Source organism: Doryrhamphus excisus, chromosome 15 (assembly GCF_030265055.1).
Source record: "Doryrhamphus excisus isolate RoL2022-K1 chromosome 15, RoL_Dexc_1.0, whole genome shotgun sequence".
In the NCBI taxonomy this organism is placed as follows: Eukaryota; Metazoa; Chordata; class Actinopteri; order Syngnathiformes; family Syngnathidae; genus Doryrhamphus; species Doryrhamphus excisus.
This window is the reverse complement of record NC_080480.1, coordinates 14,429,733-14,449,038: the sequence shown is the minus strand read 5'-3', so window position 1 is coordinate 14,449,038 and position 19,306 is coordinate 14,429,733. Positions and strand designations below refer to the sequence as shown.

Below are 19,306 nucleotides of genomic sequence, written 5' to 3'. Positions count from 1 at the left end.
TTTATTCATTTTCTATACAGCTTATCCTAATGAGGGTTGCGGGGGTGCTGGAGCCGATCCCAGCTCTCGCCCGAAGACAGCTGGAATAGGCTCCAGCACTCCTTGTGACCCTTGTGAGGATAAGCGGTAGAAAATGAATGAATAAATAAGGAATCCTACATTTCAACAATTATAAGTATTAATAATAATGAATGAATTAAATAATTAATTTATTATTATTTAATTAATTCAGTTTTCAATCATTATTAATCATTATTAATAACTATTAATAATTAACTAATTAAATAATACACAAATTATTAATTACATTATTGAAAAGTAGAGACGTAGAGAAAAGATACACCCTGGACTGGTGGCCAGCCAATCACAGGGCACATATAGACAAACAACCATTCACACTCACATTCATACCTATGGGCAATTAGCCTAGCATGTTTTTGGAATGTGGGAGGAAACTGGAGAAAACCCACACATGCAAACTCCACACAGAGTTGGTTGAGGAATTGAACTCTGGTCTCCTAGCTGTGAGGCCTGTGCTCTAACCACTCAGCCTTTCATTATTTATAAATGGGATTTTTTCATGCTGCATAGAAAACCTGTTTGTGACCTCCCCATATGGGTTTTTATTGTTCATTAGAGCCCTACAGACATGAAATAACACCCCTATAGTCACCTTCTCTTGGGAGGGTTCCTTCTTTTTTTCTGTTTTTTCTTTTTTCTCACCGCTCAGTCGCCGTGCAGTCACTATGAAAATATTTGATACATAATATTGAGTCTTATTTTACAGAAATTAACTTATGGTCGGGTCTGGAATCAATTAAATGCGTAAATGTGGGCTTACTGTACTACCATACATGACTACAGTGAACGTGTGGAGTGTGGTTCCCAGGCACGGAGGAAACTTTTTACATCTAGTGTGTACAGCAGTACTGTTAGCGCCAACACAACATCAACATTGAAGACGAATAAAAGCATAGAATTTCAGTTGCTTGCCATTAATAAGCCGCTGTAGCACCCCAAATGATGCCGAGACTTATTTTTAGCGAAAAAAATGACGACATACGGCGGCGTCTTTAAGGAAGATTGATTGGGAGGTGATGCAAGTAATTGGTGCTGTCATGACTGTGACCTGCACACTTCACACTCGGAAGCCAGCTTCAGCCCTATGAGTAACAAACGCTCCCTTTAAAAAAAAATTTTAAAAAAAACATGAAAGTGGATGAGAGCGAAATGTATTAACTGAGTCACAACATTGTTTTACTTGCACCACATACAAATCTCTGTGCTGCCTTTAATCCCTCTACCCACAGTTTCTCTCCGAAAAAGGAGGATATAAATTATTTTCCTTTGGTGGGAAACGGCAAATCCCCGTCTGGATTCTGTTAAAAGGCTTAAAATGTCACTAAATGCCAAGGCTGAGACTCCTGCTAGCGCGCCGGGGTCTTTAAGACAAGATGTTCAAGCGTTGAAAGTTACCTGAAAGTGATGAGGTTAATATTCTTATCGCTGGGCGAGAGAGGCTTGTGTGAAAGTGGATATTAAAAAAATAGCCAGCTAACCCTTCGCATTAGCAGCTATATCGGGCCGGATTAGCCGCGTAAATACAAATTACACCTTTAATTGTTTATTGTCGGGGGTTAGTGTTTGCGGAACGTTGCACGGCGCGTGAAGGGGAAATGGTTGGGATGCTGTGGGGGCGGGGCTTGCGACAATAAACGCAAGACCACGGCACAAATTTTTTCAAAGACTTGGTTTGTTATTTTACCATCACACCGTCATCACACGTGGGCATACAAATAAGACTATATGCATTAGATCCATATATTTCTGCCGCAAGGCATGCTGGGTAGCTTGTGGCATTCTGTCGCAACATGCATTTTTGGTTCATAGCAACTAATAATAATAATAATGAATAATATTATTATTAATAATAATAATAATAATAAGTCAAATAATAAGAATAAAGTCAAAAATTATCTAAACAAGAAAAGTTGAGAAATATTTATTATTTAGCACCATACCATTTTTACATTGTTTAAAGCTGTCGTATTATGCTAACAACATAACATAAACGGCAAATAAAGTTGTAATTTTCGGAAATTCAGGTTGTGGAAAAATTTATATTATGAGAATATACTCGAAATATGAAAATAAAGTCATGATTATGAAAAACTTTTCCAAAGAATAAAGTCAAAATATGGAGAGAAAAAAGTTGTATCCCAACAAGAAAAAAGCTGCAATTTTATGAATAATAAACTAAAATAAAATAATGTTAGAAGCACAATTTTTTTACCTGTAATATTACAAAAAAATAATTTAAAAAATAATAAATAAAAAACATTTAGAATTTTTTTGAAAATTCCATCAAAACAGTAAGAATATGGAAATAAGTAATATGAGAATACAATTGACAAAAAAAAGTTGAAATAGTGGGAAAATTTAAAAAAACCCGGCAAACGAAGTTCATATTAATTCGGCTTTTTTACCGATATGCCAAAGTTGAGAAATATAGAGAATATGTTGCTTTAAAAGACATTAGAAGTAGCCTCTCATTTTGCAGTCTGTGGACCTGGCTGGAAAACGCTTGGGCCTTTGAATAGCGTTTTAGAATTGCTATATGCTATGCTATGCTATGTTTACCAGGATTCTAAATTCTCATTCCATTTGTTTAGTCAATTTTGTATGTTTGTATTGGTGTTTTCCATTAGTTTGCGATAGTAATCCACATGTGGTTTGCTGCATGCTAATGTTTAGCTAACCCAACAGGAAACACACGGTGGTCCTAAAGTGTCAAAAAGGCTTCCTACGAGACGAATGAAGGAGATCCATGCTACAGGTTTTTAGACGACTTGACGTTATTAGCATAGCAGTGCCCAGCAATGGAGGACAAATGAGGTTTTAGACCACATCCTGTGAGACGGCCACCAGGGTGAATCACGGCTATAATGCAATCTCTAAAAAAAAAAAACGTAGGCTGGAGTGAGGCATCCCGCTATCTTATTCAAAACTAGCGTCGCGTGTATATATTGTGTTTCAGGGGGGGAATTTCACTGAGCACGCAGCGGGAGAGGGATAAAAGTGAGTGAGCTCATGACCAACGCGGCGAACGAAGCGCGGGCCCAGAATCTCCTGCAAGTTGAAAGTTGCGGCGGCGTTCCGGCAAAAAAAAAAAAAAGTCTGTCAGGATCCTGCACGCCCGCTGATAACATGCTTGGATTATGGGATGTTTAAGGCAAGTGAAAATTATTCATTTGAGATGGATGAAAGCTGCACTTGTCAAGTCTACCAGTCATGCACTTTAGATATTTCATTTCCACTCGCCGCCATGCATAATTTCCTCTCAATGCAAATTTCTACACATAAAAAAAAAAAAACATGCTTCTTCACCCCTTAGCACGCTTTGACATAGAAAATGGATCTTTGCCACTGAATAGGCAACAAAACAATGCAATTTTGGTTTTGCGCTGGTGTGAGAATCCAATTTGGTGAGTGACAGAATGCAAACAAAGACTTTTTTTCAAAGCATGCGAAGCCGCAAATTTTTTTTATTTTTTTTTTAAAGCAGTCAAGCAGTGGAGCTGATCTATGCGCTCTAGATCTAGATTGCTATTCAAATATCACCACGGCCGACCACTGATGAGAATCCTGGCCCAATAAATTAGCGGCGCCCTTCTCGTTTACTTCTCGGAGCTAATGAGCCTGATCAAATTACCTGGAGGACCATAATTACACATGAGCTGCCAAGGGGGCGGGGCTAATGATGACACAGCCGAGCCTCCGATAAAAATAGGGATATTTATATATTTATTACACAAACCCAACCATAAGTACATTTCCACAAAGTAGGATTACTTATAAATGGGATATTTGTTATATGTTTAATGTTAGAGACATACAGACATGAAATAGCACCCCTATAGTCCACGATACACTCCTATTATCCATTATAGATGCTCCTGTATGTTGCTATAAATGTGTTTCTTATAGGGGAACAGAGTGAGTGGTAGACAGGAAGTAACCTTGGGGGTTTAGAGTTGAGTTTTAGTTTGTTAGGTTAGGGTGTTTTTATGAAGGGTTTTAATCAAGTCTGGTGCTTGTGTGTCACACCTCACAATACAGCACGGGAATACCATATATATATTTTTAATGCCTGAAAAAATTGTTAATTTATGCAAAAAATATTTGCGTAAATATGCATGATGTTTTGACAATCGGGGAGGCAGTGGCAGATTGTGCAGATATCAGAAGGTCGGCGGTTCGATCCTCAGAGAGGACATAGATGGAAATTAGCAACCATGTCTCCATCAGACTACCCTAGTGCAGCTGTGGATACAGACGTAGTTTACCACCACCAGCTAGTGACTGAAAAATGGCTTCACTTTGAAAAGTGCTATAAAATCTAATCCATTATTATTATTATTATGTATTCAACCACAAAACAGCATGATTTATCAATATAATGTTGAAGTTATATACACTATTTACAGTCATGTGCATGTTGATTAAGTAAGTCATTTAGCTCTGAATGAATCGTTTACTCTGTTTTTACTCAACTCTATTTGTATTTATTTTTTCTCTACTGTAAAGCGTATTTGAGTACTCTGAAAAGCACTTTATAAATAAAATGTATTATTATTTCTTGTCATTACTATTTATCAAGCTACAGGTTTATTGCACGATTATTGCACAGGATTTTTTATTATTGAATCTCTCCTTCACACATTGAAAAAGTGAAAAAAAAATGTAAAGCACTATATAAATAAAATGTATTATTATTATCATTTATTGTTATTACTATTATTTATCAAGCTACAGGTTTATTGCACGATTATTGCACAGGATTTTTTATTATTTAATCTCTCTTTCACACATTGAAAAAGAAAATGATAAAAAATGAAAAGCACTATATAAATAAAATGTATTATTATTATCATTTATTGTTATTACTATTATTTATCAAGCTACAGGTTTATTGCACGATTATTGCACAGGATTTTTTTTATTATTTAATCTCTCCTTCACACATTTAAAAAGAAAATGATAAAAAATGAAAAGCACTATATAAAGCACGATATAAATAAAATTGATTATTATTATCATTTATTGTTATTACTATTATTTTTCAAGCTACAGGTTTATTGCACGATTATTGCACAGGATTTTTTATATTATTGAATCTCTCCTTCACACATTAGATAAAGTTCATTCATTTTCTACCGCTTATCCTCACGAGGGTCGCGAGGGGTGCTGGAGCCTATCCCAGCTGTCTTCAAGCGAGAGGCGGGGTACACCCTGGACTGGTGGCCAGCCAATCACAGGGCACATATAGACAAACAACCATTCACACTCACATTCATACCTATGGACAATTAGCCTAGCATGTTTTTGGAATCTGGAAACCGGAGTACCTGGAGACAACTCCACACAGAGAGGAATTGAACTCCAGTCTCCTAGCTGTGAGGCCTGCGCACTAACCACTCGACCACCGTGCAGCCCACATTAGATAAAGTTGAAATTGAAACCACAATGTGATGAGGGACTGTATAGATATTTAAAGCCTGTATTTTATTTCTACAATATGTCACCAGCCAATAAAAAAGCATTTTGGACACCTATTACAATTCTATTCTATTCTATTCTATCTATTACAATATTTAGCATCTTTTATGTGCAATTTCCAGGCATTAAAACAATTAAAAATTCTATTGGACTCAAAATATACCAATAAATTTAAAGCTTAAAAGTGCGGCCTCATCATGTTTCGAAAAGGGCGAAATTCAGTCATGAGATCGTGCGGGCCGATACCTAATTTTGTGGCGGTATTACCCCAATTGCAATCAAGCAAGATTACATATTCCATCTTTGTGTCGGGCGCAGTTCAAACAGACTTTTTCATAGAGATTAAGCACTTGACGGCTAATGGCGTATTCTAATGAGCTGCCTGGACACCAGAGCTCACCTCGGAGGATTCCATTTCATCAAACACACACACACACACACACACGACATGAATTGTTTTACTTATGAATATTAATGTCCCTCTAATTTGATGCTGTTGTTAATGCTTGTCGCTAGGAGCCGGGGCGAATCAGGTCCCATTCCTGTAAAAACCATGTATTAGACACCCCCCCTCATGTGACACTAAGCCCTCGCCTTTGATTCTTAATTGCACCAGTGCAAGCGTTTGCAGGAGACGGGGCGCAAAGCTTTAATTAACTCTAATATCACACGTTCAAGTCTCGACTGTCAGACGCATCACACGCGTGCCACTTCCTTTTTTTGCGGAAAATATCATCCCTAAACTCTGTTCCGACTTCATGATTTCATGCATCTCAAAGTGAGCCGTGTGTCATGTTTTTTTTCCCGTATTGTTGTATTGGCTTTTTTCTGCGATGCTTGTTGCAAGGAGCGAGCGAGGAGGTAAAAAAAAGTTGAGAAATAGGTTTTGCTGGAAAAGATGTGTGGCAAGAAAAGGAGGCTATTAAGTAAATCATTCCACCTCTTCCCACTAATCTTCAAAAGGATTTATTGGCCACCAGAGCTGGAGTTGAACATGCTCCACTGTGAGCTGCTGCTGCTGCTGCTGCTGCTCCAAATCATTCAAGCTTCCTTACAAGCTAAAAAAAATGCTGTTTTTGTGCTTTGCATGCATGCAGGAAGGCAAGCGCGTTTTAAACTCCTCAATTGTGATGCAGATATTAGTAAAGAGTAATGTTTAATTACGATAAAAGAGCTCGGTGCAGCACTATAGTTTATAAGCCTCTGTCCGCCATAAGCTAGCGCCCGGTTTAATCCTCTTTCTGCGTCGGTACGGCTCGATTTTTTTTTTTTTTACTCGGCATTTATAAAATTAGCAAAGAAATTAACTGTCTGCAAGTGTGGCAAATTGGATTGTGTAAGTTGTGTCTTCATGTGTGTGTGTGTGTGTGTGTGTTAGCCAGGAAGCAAAGCCAGGCTGCCACCTACAGTACAGAACGGAGGGGAACACTGTGGCTTACTTCATTAACCCCCCCACCCCCCCTTTCCTTGCTAATTTCGTTACAGGAAATTTGTTAAAATCCATTATTGGAATTATTAATGAAATAATTTCAATTTGGCTGGAAGACTGTGGAAGGATTACACGTGTGTCTAATGTGCACAAAATGATTTGAACAGTCGGTGACCTACTTTTGACCCGGCGCCACCTGATAGGCTGAGGTTTTTTTAAACAATTAGCCACTCGTTAAAGCACCACACAGTGACATGAAAGAAAAAAAAAAAGTGTCAAATGTAAGTAAAAAATACTTTAATGTGTTGCGATTCCTGCCTTGGATATATTATGGGTATAATATGACAAACTGCTGCAGTAACAATGTGTGAATATTCCATGGAAGCATCAGCTAGCGTTACACTGCAAGCCTAAATAAACACAAACACTCACAACCGGGCCACACTTAGTTCAAATGTTTGTGTACTAGCAGGAAAAAAACCCCTAAACTGAAATTCTGGAATTAGTAATGGTGTAAAGTAAATGGTGTTGTTATTCCGGAAAATGGCTGAAAATGAAATTATGAAAGTGAATAGCCAATGTGAGTAAAGTTTAGATTATTCCACTCTTCTCTTACTTCTTCGACCAAACAGTTTTGAGATGGAAGATTTCCTTTTAGGTTTGTCTCTCTTTAACCCTAGTGATACCAAAGAAAACAAAAACCACAAAAAAAAACCTCAATCGTGGATCAAACGTGTACCAAAACAAAACACATTATGTAGTACTTTACAATAAGGTACACAAAATTACAGTGGTTAGAGGAACAAACATACACAGCCACTACTGTAACCACTCTAAATATGTGTTTTGTTCATCGACAACGACTCTATTCAGTTCAGTAACTACTCTACATTTGTGTCCTCGAATGAGTTATTGCCACTAATTAGTTCCTCGGTAACTACTCAAAATGTGCCTTTGTGCCTCAGTAACTGAATGTATGTGACTAAATATTTGCCTTAATTCCTCAGTAACTACTCCATTCTTTGGTCACTACTCTAAATGTGTGCCTGAGTTCCTCAGTAATTAATCAGTTCTTCAGTAACTACTCTAAACATGTGCCTTAATTCCTCTAACTATTTTACGAATTAGTTCCTCGGTAACTACTCTAAATGCATGTGCCTTTGTTCCTCAGTAACTGAATGTATGTGACAAAATCTATGCCTTAATTCCTCAGTAACTACTCTAAATGTGTGCTTTAGTTCCTCAGTAACTATTCTATTAATGAGTTCCTCGGTAACTACTCTAAATTGATGTGCCTTTGTTCCTCAGTAACTGAATGTAAGTGACTAAATCTATGCCTTAATTCCTCAGTAAGTACTCTAAATGTGTGCTTTAGTTCCTTCGTAACTATTCTATTAATTAGTTCCTCGGTAACTACTCAAAATGTGCCTTTGTTCCTCAGTAACTGAATGCATGACACTAAATCTATGCCTTCATTCCTCAGTAACTACGCTGTTCTTTGGTAACCACTCTAAATGCGTGCCTTTGTCCCTCAGTAACTATTCTATTAATTTGTTCCTCAGTAACTACTCAAAAGTTAGGTGCCCTAGGTCCTCAGGATCTAAATTTCTGTGCTTTAGTTCCGCAGTTACTACTCTAGTCAGTTCATTAGTTCCTCAGTTACCACTCTAAATGTGTGCATTAGTTCCTCTAACTAGTCACTTCATTGTTTCCTCAGTAACTACTCTAAATTTATGTGCCCTAGTTCCTCAGTATCTAAATTTATGTGCTTTAGTTCCACAGTAACTACTTTAGTCAGTTCATTAGTTCCTCAGTTACCACTCTAAATGTGTGCATTAGTTCCTCTAACTATTCTAATAATTACTTCCTCAGTAACTACTCTAAATTTATGTGCGCTAGTTTCTCAGTATCTATATTTCTGTGACTTAGTTCTGCAGTAACTACTATAGTCAGTTCATTAGTTCCTCAGTTACCACTCTAAATGTGTGCATTAGTTCCTCTAACTATTCTAATAATTACTTCCTCAGTAACTACTCTAAAGTTATGTGCCCCAGTTCCTCAGTATGTAAATTTCTGTTCCACAGTAACTACTCTAGTCAGTTCATTAATTCCTCAGTTACCACTCTAAATGTGCCCTAGTTCCTCAGTATCTAAATTTCTGTGCCTTAGTTCCGCAGTAACTACTCTAGTCAGTTCATTAGTTCCTCAGTTACCACTCTAAATGTAGTATGTACATTAGTCATGACTTCCTCAGTAACTACTGTATTTGTGTACCTTACTGTATATATCGACGATTATAAATACTACTTACCTAAATTTCTCATCATGGCATTCAACTGCTCGTCCTCCGCCACTTCCCTAGAAATTTGCGGAAAAAACCCAAATCTCTCATGATGTTACTACGCAATTGCCTATGCATTTGATTATTGTATTTTTACAAACAAATTGATGGATGACTTGCTCTGAAACATTTCATTTGGAACATACATTCCTAAAACCTGAATCTTCCTCACCTGAGTCGGTCGTCATCCAGAACCTCCACGATGGCGTTCCTGCCGTTCACGATTTCCATCAGCCTCCGCATCAGAGTCTTCTCCCGCGCTCGCTCGTCTGTGGTCTTGCCGTGATCTGTTACATGCACGGGAATGCCGGTTCAAAGCAAGAAAGCATCGGATCATTCAAGAACCAGATTGTTACCAGGCTTCTCCAGCAGGGTGCGGAGTTCCCGCTCGACACGGAGCTGCTGCTTTTCCAGATCCTGAGTCCTGGCACTGAAACACACCATATGCAAAACGTCCTTTCTTCTTCTTCTTCTTGATGAAGGTTTGAAACAGAACTGTACCAAAATGGAATCAAGACTCACGTGTAAACAAGTTCTGACTCCCTCCTGATGAACATTTGCTTCTTCTGGATGAGTATAAACCAGTCAACCATCAGTGGGTCCATCAGCAAGTTGGTCTCACCCTCTGAAAAAACACAAATGTGATGTTAATACGTGCACTTCCCCTTTCGAGTTAATTTGACCTAGCTTACAGCGGACATCATTGGGTTAATCCTATTTTGACTACATGATCATGTGATCTGTGATCATGCATTAACGCGTACACTAATGATAACATGTAATAGTTGCAGTATCTTGTTATATTTTGATGATTTAAAACACTACTGAATCTTCCTGTGATACACATACTTACTGTATGCTAGTTCTGTATGCTAGCACTTACAATGTCCGCTCTAATTGGGATGGCTGTGTCTTCCAGCACAAGACATGTGCTCCAGTCCTCAGGTAGGGGTTCATAGTCAAAATAGATTGCGATTACGTCCATTGTAAGCTAGCTGAAATTAACTTGTTTTCTTGTGTTATAATGTACAGAAAAGGGTCGTGAATGATGGGCAAAATTCCACAAAAAGCGCACTTCCCCTTTAAATAGCTAGCACTATTTGTACAGCTTAAAATGCAATATTGAATGTAGTCAATTGTAACTCATAATGGCATTAATTTAAACATTCAATGTACTTTTCATTTTAAATAGAGTCGTTTTTAAGTAGAGCAAGCCGAGTGGTTCACAGCTAGGAGACCCGAGTTCAATTCCACCCTCGGCCATCTCTGTGTGGAGTTTGCATGTTCTCCCCGTGCATGCGTGGGTTTTCTCCGGGTACTCCGGTTTCCTCCCACATTCCAAAAACATGCTAGGTTAATTAGCGACTCCAAGTTGTCCATAGGTATGAATGTGAGTGTGAATGGTTGTTTGTCTATATGTGCCCTGTGATTGGCTGGCGACCAGTCCAGGATGTACCCCGCCTCTTGATCGAAGACAGCTGGGATAGGCTCCAGCATACCCACAATCCTTGTGAGGATAAGCAGCATAGAAAATCGATGGATGGATGTGTTGTTGGGTCTGCACGTCGTGTGGTTAGCGCGCAGGACTCACAGCTAGGAGACGCGAGTTCAATTCCACCCTCGGCCGGTTTCCTCCCACATTCCAAAAAGGTATGAATGTGAGTGTGAATGGTTGTTTGTCTATATGTGCCCTGTGATTGGCTGGCCACCAGTCCAGGGTGTACCCCGCCTCTTGCCTGAAGACAGCTGGGATAGGCTCCAGCATCCCCCACGGTAGAAAATTAAAAATGTAAAAAAATTTAAAATTTAATACAAAAAAATTACATTAATAGATTCATTTAAATACAAAATAAAAAAATATATAGCAGAAAAAAAAACATTTACAGTAATTAAAATAATGAGTTCACCAGAAGGTAACCACCAGAGGGCGCAATTAACTCAGGCCCAACTACTGCAGTTTGTCAAGTTAAAAAGTCAAATGCAGAAAGAGCCAATGATGTTGGACCCTCCATCCATTTTCCTCCGCTTATCCAGGTCCAGGTCGCGGGGGCAGCAGTCTCAGTAAGGGAGCCCAGACTTCCCGGTCCCCAGCCACCTCCTCCAGCTCCACCAGAAGGACACCAAGGCGTTCCCGGGCCAGCTGTGAGACATAATCCCTCCAGCGTGTCCTAGGATTGTCCCGGGGCCTTTTTCTGGCTGGGCATGACAGGAACACCTCATCAGGGAGGCGTCCGGGAGGCATCCGGACTCGATGCCCGAGCCACCTCAACTGACTCCTCTTGATGTGAAGGAGAAGCGGCTCTACTCTGAGCCCCTGTGATGTTGGACCCTTTGGAACCGAAATATTCCTACATAGTTGGAATGCAGTTGACGGGTGGGAAGTAGGGGTAGATAGTGTAGATAGAAAAGGCAGCATCCGTTTAACTGATACTAGTGTGATGGGATGAGATGGATATTATATTTTTATTGTGCTATATTTTCACAATCTGGGTTTCGTGTCCGTAATGTTACATTGATTATATATTTTTAATTTCTGGATTTTCCTATCCCAAAAAATAGCAGAAAACCTCTCTCAGTGATAAAACATCAGCATTGTGACATAACGCATGGTTCCATAGGTTGGCAGTTAGCGCCTCAACGTGTGAATCTCCCAATATATTATTTTCTTTTCTTACAATGGGCTGGTGCGTTCAAATGTGAAACCGAGTACCTTCCTCACAGCGGCGAAGCTTCTTCTCCAGTTCCACGCCTTCTCTCTCCAAGCGCGCTACGTTTGCCTCGATGTCGCTCAGCTCGCTCTCAATCTGCTCCGCTGGGATGTGATAAGACTCGCGCTGATATAAAACAAAGAGTCACATTCAAGTGGTTTAATTTAAAAAAAAAAAAAAAAAAAAAGCTCAATGTAAAATGTCCATTTGTCTCCCCTCTTTTTGACAGCACATGTGTGGCGCTGTTAATTAATCTCTTAAGAGACTTAATGGAGGGAACTTACAGAGGGTGACCTCATTTCAGTCCTGGAGGCGTCGGTGGGTGACAAATACTTTCCCTTTTTAGCACCTAAGAGGTAGATAAAATAGGATTAGATGGGTCTTTTATGGCAGCTTTTGTCACATCCAACTTTGCCTAAAAACTGACATTTTATCAACAATGATGGCCGCCACGGTGTGTCAATCAGTACGTTTTCACGCACTAAGAACAGTACCGAAATAGTTCAGTTTAGTTAGTTTTAGTTCAGCAAATGCTGTGCACGTCCGATACACTAGGGGGCGATAATGGTCATTAGTATGGGAATCCCATCCGTTTTACGGAAGCTGGTTCTAAATGAATCAGCTTTTTTGGCTTCCAAATAACACCTCAGATTTTTATGGATGTATTACCAAAATACGTGCAATTTTTAATGTTAAAATAATTATAACAATAATTAATATAACCATTTATTACCTCCATAGGTGGTGTTTTGCCAGTGTTTGTTCAAAATAACATAAAATTTACAGAATGGATGTGGATAAAATTTCCAGGAATTGTCGGAAACCGGATATGGAAGACCTGATTCAATTTTGGGGGCGATCCGGATCACTGTCTGGATCCAGGATTCTTTCATATTGTGAGATTTGTGGCTAAAAAAATGGTCATAGCACTTCTAAAAAAAAAAACAAAAAAATACAGAAAAATTTCTAAGAGGTTCCACAAATGTCAAAGACTCATAATAAATAAAACTAAAATTAAATAAATACATAAATAAATAAATAATGCAGATTATGCAGTCTCGAATAAACGCATCTCTTATCTTAATTCTGTAGCAACTTCTCTTGTGTGTGTGTGTGTGTGTGTGTAACCCCATGAGGAGGCCCACCCTCACCCGTACACTACCCCCAGCACACCCCGCCTCCCCAGGTCAATTGACATTGAGACACCTGGTCTACAACATGTTCTGCTATTATAGCATGTAGCACCACCCCGACATTACATTTAAGGACATTGTTTGGGTGTAATCAATACATTTTTTTCTTAATTCAGTGGGAAAAGGAGACCCTAGCAAGTAGCAGAAGCCCACACAAATGTGTGAGTCACAAAAATTCAAAGGCTGGTTGTAGAGTCCAGCTAAATGCTCACCAAAAAGCAGGTAGTAAAGTCCATAGCGAATACAGCAACTCCATATTGAGGCCCGATTGAACTGAATGGTAGCCTGATTAAAAATTACCAACAGCTGCTTCTTCCAGGTCTTAGCAGCAGAAGCAAAACAGGAAACTGAAAACCAAATTAAGAGCACCGGAAGGAAACAAAAAAACAAAACTGAAATGTTGGGTTTTTTGTATCCGTATAAAGTGGTTTGGAAAAAGCGATTTTAATAACTGGTTGGGCCAAGCAAACTATTTATTGGCAAAACAACAAAAACGGTGCATATAAATAAACATACTGTTTATGGTTTTGGGTGATATTTTTGGCAAGAGAAGCTGTACCTGATGATGGTGAGCTTGTGGATTCTGAAGGCGGCCATCTTGCCAGAGATTTGACAGACAAGCGCGTCCTGGGGGGATCTAGTGGAATAAAGAAGAGGAAGATTTACATCTTCTTGGTTTAAGATGACAATCAACAATTTACATCCTTTTCCATCTGCATTGCTTCATTTTTTTATATCACCTAGACGTCCATGGTGAGCTGGTGGAAAGGAAACTAGTGCTGACGTTGGAGACCTCGTTGCGCTGTAGAAAGGCGTCGACATCGAGCCATGTTCTCCATTTGTGGAGTCATCTCTGCTTGCGAGAAAGAAGGAAGTTGAGCGTAATCAGTTGAAAAAGAGGACAACAAAAGTGAAAGCATGCTATATTTAGCAGCTCCCAGAAACAAGAGGATGGATAACTAATATTCCTCCTTATTTACCTTAGTTGTGGTGTGATTTGGCAAAATTTGGGCCTAATTTGCATGTCACAGAGCGGACCTGTAAGCAAAAAGTATTAGTATACATGGAACAAATACAGTAGAAAATCCATAAATAAATGGCTAAGATGAATGAGCTAACCTTTAGTGGATGTTTCTGTTATGGTGTCACACTTGATTGCCGTAGAACATGCAGGTTCTTCACTGCCGCTGCTTAGAACGTTTGATTCTGGGGTTTTGCTGCATTCAAGCATTCGCAGATTGGACTTTTTGGATAAACTGGATGCAAAAAAAAAAGTACAGAAAGAGATGAATAGCATTTAAAGGCTAAATAAATCAGCAGCGTTTACCATGTCTCTCCAGAGCAAACAGGAAATAAATATTTGTTGTTATTGTTGCAGTTTTCCTGTGTCTTTCCATTTCTACTCCGGTCGGCATCTGGTTTTTGCGGGAACATGAGCTGCCCCCATTGCTCCGTCGACTTCCTGCAATCGGTTGTCGATGTCTCCAGGAAAAAGTTCTGCCGGGCTGCTTGTGTCTTCTGCGCTGACGCCGTCCAGTAGTGGGTTGGAGGTGCGGGATGGACCAATTGGGGTTGCGGTGGAAGCTGCGTGGAAAAATTTGACATCCCAGGTCTGGTCTTGATACGAGTCTCGGAGGACGGTTTGGTGTTGTTGTCTTTGTGGACTTTGCAAATAAAAGTGTCCGGGTCTTTGCCGGGTTTGTAGCCTCCTGCATGGAGGGTTCCTGAGCACTCGTAGCATCTGGAAGACCACAATGAGGAAAAATGCTGAAATGTTGATACTAACAACATTAAACTTATGTATAATGTTAAGCTATTTTGGTTTAAAAGTGCACTTCATCTCTTACATGAAGCAGGTCCTGTGGAAGAGTTTTCCCTCCGCAAAGTGGCGCTGGACTAGATGAACGTGACTCTTGCAAGCGACGCATTTGCTGTTCATGGTGCCATTTTTGTTGCCGTTTTCTAGCTTCTGTGAAAAGAAACCTTCATAATAAAAAAAAAAAGTGGATATATTACATCTGATGTGACTGCCGCCGTTAACTGACAGGAGATGCAGGCTTCGGCGATGATCGTGTGGTGGTGACAGTAGGAGGGGCCTGGTTCTTGGAGAACGAGGCTTTGACGGACACCGGGAGATTCTTCTTCTCTGATGGCGCCTCCTTGGAGATCTCTGATGGCCTCTTAACTCCTCCCACAAATAAAAAAAAAAAACTTGAAGCTTCAGAGAGATAAATTATAGCGTTGCAACTTTAAGCAACTCAGGCTACTGTGTATTATGCTCATTTTTCAACCCTATGTATTAATTTGTGGACTTCTATAGAGCAGCTACACACAATAACCAGCATAGAAAACTTTCTAGATCTTCCAGAATCTGACCCTATTCAGCTGTATTTCCTTTGATTTGTGCTTCCCGTCTAAACTGTCTGTTCTACACACTTGTTTTTTGCAGGACTACTACTACTACTACTACTACTACTACTACTACTACTACCAGACATCCTCCGTGGATTAATGCACCTTTCCTAGCGAGAGCGCACTGCTTCCGCGTGAAATACCGTTGACAAATTTTGCTGGGAATCACCAAATACAATAACTTCTGACCTCGTGAAACAGAAAAGCAAAGTGTGAATCTGGCTTACTTCCACGCCCATATAAGGAAGCCTGTCTATGTGTGACATCACAAAATAACTGTTTTGCAACACCCTCTAAATCCGAGCGTTTTTAGCCATCCCTAACTTATTTCAGGGCTCACTTGCAAATGCGTAAATCTCGTTATCTGAAACTTTGGCATCGTTTAACACGAGAATACGACATTCTGACAACATTTATAGGTCAGAAAAGTGTAAAAAGCATAATGGGTGCCCTTCAAAATCATCAAAAGTTGGAGGTTATTTCTGTCATATCATACTCGCTGTGTTCTCACTGTGGGTGCGTCCTTTGAAGTAGTTGTAGTACTGAGAGACGTAAGTGAGTATGCTGAGCCTGTCCGGGATCCTTAAGGCCACCATGTCCTCTGCGTCCAACAGAGCTGGGATTCCCAGTTTCTCCTCAGCCACCTGAAAAGCCTTGAAGAAGAAAACATCGACATTTGTAGGCCATCTCGTGCGTCACAAGTCAGACAATACAAATGTCTTTAAATAGTCTACAGAATGAATAGTGTGCTTCCTGTGAAGGATAAGCAGGACGGAGTATTGTTCAGCACCAAGCTGGGACATGCTTATTAAAACGTTCTAACAAGAAATACACAATGACAAACATGTTTGTTATCTAACAAGACCCGTAAAAAAAAGAAACGTGACACTTCATGAAAAATACACGGGTGTCCATTACTACCACAAACTCATGTTTCCTTTACATGGAGCATCTCCACTACTCCAAAAAGTCCTCAAAATAGCCATGGAGGTGCTGCAGGAAGTGAACTTTCATGAGAAGTCCTTCACAGAGCACACACACCATCCTAAACAGGAAAATGGTGGAAAAAGCATCTAAATAATAAAGGAAAAGTCCCGGCTTTGGAGGTTAATATAACAAAACCAGGCCAAGTGGACAAAAAGACAGTACTGGATTTCAAAATGGCGTCAGAAATGAAACGATGCGAGTCAAAGATCCTCTAAAAGACTGTTTTTAGGAATCTGTTTTTACTGTTTTTAGGAATCTACAACAAAAAGCACTAGTCATAGCTTCTTTATACGACAGCCAATCACAGGGCACATATAGACAGACAAACAACCATTCACACTCACATTCATACCTATGGACAATTTGGAGTCGCCAATTAACCTAGCATGTTTTTGGAATGTGGGAGGACACCGGAGTACCCGGAGAAAACCCACGCATGCACGGGGAGAACATGCAAACTCCACACAGAGATAGCCGAGGGTAGGAATTGAACCCTGGTCTCCTAGTTGTGAGGTCTGTGCGCTAACCACTAGCCCACCGTGTGCCGGCCAGAGGCAATTTTTCGGGGATTAATGCGAGTCAAAGGTCCTCTAAAAGATAGGATTTCTCTGCTGTTTTTAGTAGTTTCCCACAAAAATGCTTGTCGCAGATCCTCTATTTGACGAGGAGGACTTGTACTTACAAAAACACACATTAAAAATCTAAATCTACATGAACCCTGCGCTGTTTGTCTTGATGTTTCAGGCTTGTGCGGTGTATTAAAGTGCTATAAAGTGTTTGATATTGTAATGGTAATGGTTTTATTTCATTTGAACGTGCATCAGATTACAATTGAATGCATCACATAATCAGTTCACAGTTCCACATGTCCAAAAGGAGTAGGAAGAAGCAAAGCTTAACATTGTCAACAGTATGTTAAGAGGTTGTCTCACCAGCTTGTTGTTGTCAAACACATCCTCCATGCGTAAAGAGTCGTAATCTCTGCACACACACAAAAAAACAAAACAAAACAGTAACTTTTATTATTATTTTTTTCCCCTCTCAAGCAGTCTTCAGTTGTTAATGCAAAGATGAATAGAACTTACATGAGATCAGGTCTGTGTCTGTGGATGAGGGCACAGAAGGCCAATCCACTCCTGAAGGACGTGGTCATGTTGGTGATGCTCACATCTCTGTAGCCCTCACACTCGCACCTGCACCATTGCTCCAGAGCCTGGATGGCCGACATGTTCAATAAAGTGTGCAAATGTTTTGCAGTGAGCAGTGAGGAGAAAGGAGGAAGAGTCAAGTGTGGAGATAAACAGGCGCTGTGAGTTCGGGAAGCGTCGCGTTGCAGCTGCGTCCTGTTTGCTTCTTGTTACCTGAGTGAGCAAATGAGCGAGTGGTGGAGTTGTGTTCCTAACAGCTGATTCGTCACAAGTTAGAGTGGGACGGAGAGAAACATTTAAACTCAAAGTACGAAACGGCGTAATAAATTTAAACACAATTGTAAGGACCAAAAGAGTACTAGAAAAAATAAAATTATTATTATTTTTTTTTAAACAATTTAACGAATAGTAGAACCTTAATCACACCAACATTTATTTGACTATATCGCGAGTGTCTAAACATAGTTATTATATCTATTCAAACGCTCATAAGTACTACTAAAACATTTATCTTTCCAACTATAACTTCCAAAAATAAAAAAACACAGTAGCTAGAAATTGATTCCAAACTTTCTAGCTAGCTTCATAACTACCGCTAACCTGTTAACTGGCTAGCTCTTTAGCTAGCTACAGACGTACACGTAGCAAATCATAATAAAGGTCACTTAATAACACCTGAAAAGAGTACAAAAAATTAAATTATTTTATTCTTTTTCTTAAAAAACAATTTAACGATTAGTAAAACCTTTAATCACCACAACATGTATTTGACTATAACTACCACTAACCTGTTAACTGGCTAGCTCTTTAGCTAGCTACAGACGTACACATAGCAAATCATAATAAAGGTCACTTAATAACACCTGAAAAGAGTCCTAAATATATTAAAATTAGTGTGGGCGATAGTGTATGCCCAAGAAAGATGATAGCCCCTTTTTAGGGCCCCTTTTTATCTAGTACTCGCAAGTTGTCTGTAATGGTGTGTGCAGAGGTTCTTATCTACTGTGCACAAGGTTTCAACTTGAATTATCTTGTGCACTGAAGAAAAAAACATATACATATGTTATATATATAAAAACATTATACAAGAACTGACCCATTTTGCAGCATTAAATGACCCACAGACCTCACAGGTTTGTAACATGACACCTGACATCATTAGCTTGAATACCTTAATATGTGACCATTGCTGTGTGAATAGGATCTAAATAAATCAATTAACTTACCCACTTTTATTTCAGCAAAGGGCAAATATAGTCATACATAAAAACAGAGCTGTGTTGTTTTTAATGATGGCAAAAACCTGAGTCAAACATCCTTTTTATGACAGAAGCACACTGAAAAAAAAAATCCTCCTCAAAGATCCTCTATATAACAAGAGCGTCTCCTGTTCTCCTGCAAAAATGTTCGTCTTTTCCAAGTTATGAAGTGAAGTCGCAGGCCGTTCTTGGTCATTCATGGTCCATATTGGGCCCACGGGCTGCCAGTTGAATAGAAGTGCCTGCACTATGAGAAACAGCAGCGGTACA

At 39.5% G+C, this 19,306-nt stretch overlaps 1 protein-coding gene across 7 annotated transcripts; it reads right to left on the bottom strand.

Moving 5' to 3' along the window:
- Positions 1-7,263: 7,263 nt before the first annotated feature.
- Positions 7,264-19,202, bottom strand: micall2a (mical-like 2a). Of its 7 annotated transcripts, none has more exons than XM_058049071.1 (18): positions 19,004-19,202; positions 17,715-17,990; positions 17,562-17,610; positions 16,139-16,295; positions 15,276-15,418; positions 15,078-15,199; positions 14,558-14,971; positions 14,350-14,486; positions 14,211-14,268; positions 13,971-14,086; positions 13,790-13,867; positions 12,322-12,386; positions 12,040-12,163; positions 9,852-9,954; positions 9,686-9,759; positions 9,502-9,616; positions 9,300-9,346; positions 7,264-7,664 (listed from the first exon to the last, which is right to left on the bottom strand). In XM_058049071.1, the coding sequence occupies exons 2-18, from the start codon at positions 17,855-17,857 to the stop codon at positions 7,585-7,587; spliced, it is 2,025 nt and encodes a 674-aa protein (XP_057905054.1). In that variant the 5' UTR covers positions 17,858-17,990; positions 19,004-19,202; the 3' UTR covers positions 7,264-7,584. The 7 variants fall into 7 exon arrangements, with proteins under 7 accessions (XP_057905054.1, XP_057905055.1, XP_057905056.1 ...); XM_058049072.1 differs by having other exon boundaries at positions 13,971-14,083; XM_058049073.1 differs by having other exon boundaries at positions 15,276-15,415.
- Positions 19,203-19,306: the final 104 nt, after the last annotated feature.